The following is a 4,670-nucleotide window of genomic DNA, read 5'->3' on the forward strand; positions in this document are numbered from 1 at the left end:
CGACGTTATTTTAGAATTTTTTTTTATTCCCTTACCGGTAAGATAATATTTTCCGTACCATTCGGGCCATTCGAGTTGTCTCAAGTTGTATTCAGTCACCGTGAGCAGTATATCACCTATGTCAGACAACAAAAATAACCATTGCCTCATTACCCATCCAAACTGCCCAATAGTTAAATGTTGATTTATGCTTTGATCTTGAGTTGGATTATCTTGAGTTGGATTGTATGGTTAATATCCTCCAATCAAGTTGATTCATAGGCTGTTGTAATGATTGGTTAAGTTGAATTCAAATAAAGGGTGGGCCACATGTATGTAGTAGTAGCATGCAACACCTCATTTTGAAGCATCAAGTGGGCAATTTAATTTGGGTCATAGTTGTTGGAAGAAAAAAAAAATACAAACTTGCAGTATTTATATAAATATCATTGAAAGAGAGGGTGACTTAGACAGCTTGTTTGGTTGAAACGAACATGGAGAACAAGATAATCAACATCACTGTACACTCATCAGCAAATTTATAGTAATATAATAGAAGCTTCTCTTACACCATTTTATTTTTTTTTTAATTTTCAAATATAATATAGTACATGGTCACACCATGGAGACAATTTAACTCTTAATTTGAAAGCTTGATAGGTCATTATTTGACGAGTCTATCCGGCTTTTGATCTATTCAAACCTCTCTGATGGGAAGAAATTTTGTAATCCTTTCAATCTTCGTAAAACCTCTACTTGGGCAGAGAAAATTGCCTTCACTGGTCGGTGATCAGATAACCTTGATTCTTCTCTAGCATATAGGTGTTGCTTTAACCCTTCCCCAAACCAAATTATCCGATCACACCTATAAACAAATGCCCTTGTTACTATGAATTTGTTCACGTCTTAATATTCATGGAGTTATAGTTGATGAATAGAGATCAACTTCTCTACAATTAAACTCGAGGTTAAGTCTAAATTTTTTTGATAGAAGTTGTGGGTCTCAAGAGGGGGGTGCACAAGTTCTCTAACAACCAAATTAAATTGAACCGCTAGTCAACTGGAGAGAAGCAAGACCTGATGAATAATAAAAGAAGAAACTCTCTTACAGTTCTGATTACCATGCAGGACTGCGATTCTTTTTGCTTTTTTTGCCTTCAACCCCACCATAGTATTCATCAGAATTTGGATAATACTTGTATGTAGGACCAAATTTGATTGTTCCTTCATGCCATCCTTCTAATACTTGACCATCCATTAGCTCCATGCTTAGCTTTATTTCCATGAAATTTTGATACCAAGACAAATTTAGAATGACAATAACATTTTTTCAAAGAGCTAAAAAAAATTGTTATGTTATTTGGCAAAAGAACATAAAATTATGAACTTTTGTGTTTCTAAATACCTGATCATTTTGTAGTAAAGCATTCCAATCTCCTTTATCTACTAATGCTCGGGTTGCTGATTCGGGTAGAGAGATCCTATAATTCAAGTCTCCAAGCAAAATTACTTGACTGCACTAAATCAAAGATAATTAATTAGCTGACATCACCAAGATATTTAGAGTTCTAATATTATACGTATTTATGTAATTAGCTTAATGATCCTCAAAGTAAATCTGTTTCCTCCAATCAAAACAAAAGAAAAGCTTCATTGTTTAGAGTCAACTTGTTTAAAAGAAAGTTAAGGAACCATATTTTATGATAGTGGATGGTTTACCAAGCAAAACAAAGTAATCCACTTTTTTGAGGTAGATTAGCTACCAATTTAACTCACTAGACCATAATATTCAAGAAAAAAACCAACAACTACATGAAGATAAAATATACTAAAAAGGTGATTAACATAATCACCAAAAGTTAATTTTATACGATCGGCAATCTCAACTCAATAACGACAACTCCAATCTCATAAACACGCAATTATTGGTTTTACGCTACTAGATTATTCAGTATTTGCTTGTATCTTCTTTCATGATCTATAATTAGATATTAAGGTCCACATGAAAAAACATTGATTAATGAGACTAAGCGATAACGAATCATTTTGGACGGTTTCAATGAAGACGAATATAATTTTACATACTCGTGATCTACAATCGATCTTGGCAAATCAAGTGCAGGACCTCTAGGAAAGCTTGTTCGCGACAAAATTTCAGCCATGTTGGAGTTCCTATACTTCTCATCACCGTCTCTGCCCCCTGAAGCTAGATGAGTACACACAAAGCAGAAGCTTGTTTCATGTAACCGAAATCTAACTGACACAGAACCCTGTAAATGAGACACATTTACTGAAAATGACAACAAAATAAGAAAATTTTGTATGAAATAAGATAATTTTGTTCAAATATGTCACAGGTGCACATATTGGTAACCATATCGTCAATAAGGTATAACTTCAATAACTAATGCTTAATTTTATGTGAGGCTCACATAAAATGATTATTAATGATGATAATAATGAGAAAGTAATTTATTAAAATTATAAATATAAAAATAAAAAACCTTGTATTAAAGGTGGTAAAAAAACATAAAGGTTGAGAATTATGTACCTTATTTCCTAAGCAACCCATGATGCCACAGCCTACACATGAAACACTAGGGTTCCTAATATAAGGGCAAAGATCAATTCGAACCCAAACTGATATCGATATCCCAACCATTTGCTTAGAAATGATACACCGAAACTCAAGTGGAATGCTACTTTCAATTGAATTTCCATCACTGATTTGGGTCTCTTCTAGTTTGCCTTTGTCATTTCTCTCTCGGATGCATGACTTCTTGTTTAGAGCTTCTCTGATCAAGGAATTCCATGTCATTGTGATTCTATTATTCTCTGATCCTAGGATATTCGATGCTCGTAGTGGCACAACTTCCTGAAACCTACAAAAAAATAAATAAATAAAATAAAACTATATATTAACACATTAATTGGATCATCTACATTCATCAAATTTGTAATAATTTAATTCTCCCAAGCTATCATGGATTGTCTCTCTATACGTAATTTTGGAATTAGGAATTTACCCAAAAACGTAGATGTCACAAGAAGTACTGTTGCATGTCTCTAGCAAATCCTCCATGTTCAAGGCATCTGATGGTGCAATCCCACCAACGTTCCATGTCCTAACAAAAACCCTTAAAATAAAACAGAGAATTATTTAAAATAATAATAATAATAGAAGGAATAGAATAAAAACCATATATATATGAAAGTTACTCGCAGAAAAAAGAAGGAAAAGGGATATAAATGGCATTATTATTATTATTATTATTATTATTATTATTATTATGAGGAATAATAAATGGCATTATTAGTTAACTTGGTATAGCACAGTAGCACCTGAATCTTACTTATAGTTGTGTGTCTCCCGTTGATCATTAACGGTGACGCCATTAGAGCTGAGAGATTGTTGTTCTAAGCATGGAAGCTCCAGCAAAGATTCAGAGTTGGTCGTAAAATCGGCAACAAAATTGTTGCTTCCCATTGTCTTTCTAAGGATCTTACTGGCTACCAACCTGGGCCATATGACCTTGAAGAAATTAAAGAGAAGAATAACCATGAGTATATTCAGTCATGCAATAGTAGTTATATATATAGAGTATCAATCAACAGATGAGAGAGAGAGAGAGAGAGAGAGAGAGAGAGAGAGAGAGAGAGAGACTTACTTCTCCATGCATTCTTGGCATGGTGATGGTGAAGAGGAATGGAGATACTGCTGGTGAATAATAAGATGAAAGAAGGGATGGATAATGGCCAAAGGCATAAGAAAGATATCATGCTGAGGAAGAGAGAGTGACCCTCACAAGTTGGAAGACAAGTTGCAAGGGAAGGAGCACTGCAGTGACGTCTATGATGATGGTCCTATTACTTATACTATACTACTCAGAGAGAGAGAGAGAATGAGTGCTCGCAGGGAAAACATGGATCACTCTACAGGCTACAGCCTTTGAATTTTGTGTTAGTTAAAGCTGATTGGTAGAATTATCTTATGTTTTTCAATACTAAAAAAAAATTTGGATAATTTTATTTCAGTGTATAAGAGGTTGTTTGGAATGATCTAAATAAGTATATTTTTTGTCTTTTTATGAAAAGATGTGTAGAAAAGTAGAGAGGTGATGTGATGGAAAAAAGATAAAAAGATAAATTATTTTTGAGTTGCCAAACTTGACCTAAATTTACAGAAGGGGAAATATCATTTTTTCCTTAAATTTTTATATATTTTTTAATTTGGCTCCCAGAATTTGTATAATATCAATTTGTTGTCTAAGTTTTCAAAAATTTGATCAATTTAAGTCTTGCCGTCACATTCTATCTACATAAAAATAGAATTTACTGATGTGTTACCAAATTTAATTTGGAACTTCATTTTACCCGCTAAACTATACCTCAAAAATTAATTAGCCCCAAAATATAAAAAAATTAAATTTTAATATTTAATAAATAATTTTTTTATCTCAATAATGAAAAAATTAAATTTTAAATAATATATACTTTGCATATATATATATATATATATATATATAAATCAACATTTATAATTATCTTTAGATTATGACGTATAAGTACTTCGACAAATATATCATACTTATACTGAGTACTTATCGAATTTTGAAGAAAATTTCCCCACTCAATTTTGAAATTACTATTAGTCAATCAATTCTATTGAAATTAATTTGCGGAATAAACTA

General features: G+C 32.2%; 1 protein-coding gene across 1 annotated transcript; it reads right to left on the bottom strand.

Moving 5' to 3' along the window:
• Positions 1–517: 517 nt before the first annotated feature.
• LOC114266698 (type IV inositol polyphosphate 5-phosphatase 9) lies at positions 518–3,799 on the bottom strand. The gene is made up of 8 exons (XM_028207618.2): positions 3,648–3,799; positions 3,333–3,511; positions 3,006–3,116; positions 2,531–2,861; positions 2,065–2,249; positions 1,385–1,493; positions 1,101–1,252; positions 518–844 (listed from the first exon to the last, which is right to left on the bottom strand). The coding sequence occupies exons 1-8, from the start codon at positions 3,666–3,668 to the stop codon at positions 673–675; spliced, it is 1,260 nt and encodes a 419-aa protein (XP_028063419.2). The 5' UTR covers positions 3,669–3,799; the 3' UTR covers positions 518–672.
• Positions 3,800–4,670: the final 871 nt, after the last annotated feature.

Source organism: Camellia sinensis, chromosome 5, assembly GCF_055761805.1.
Source record: "Camellia sinensis isolate YWXY chromosome 5, ASM5576180v1, whole genome shotgun sequence".
Classification (NCBI taxonomy): Eukaryota; Viridiplantae; Streptophyta; class Magnoliopsida; order Ericales; family Theaceae; genus Camellia; species Camellia sinensis.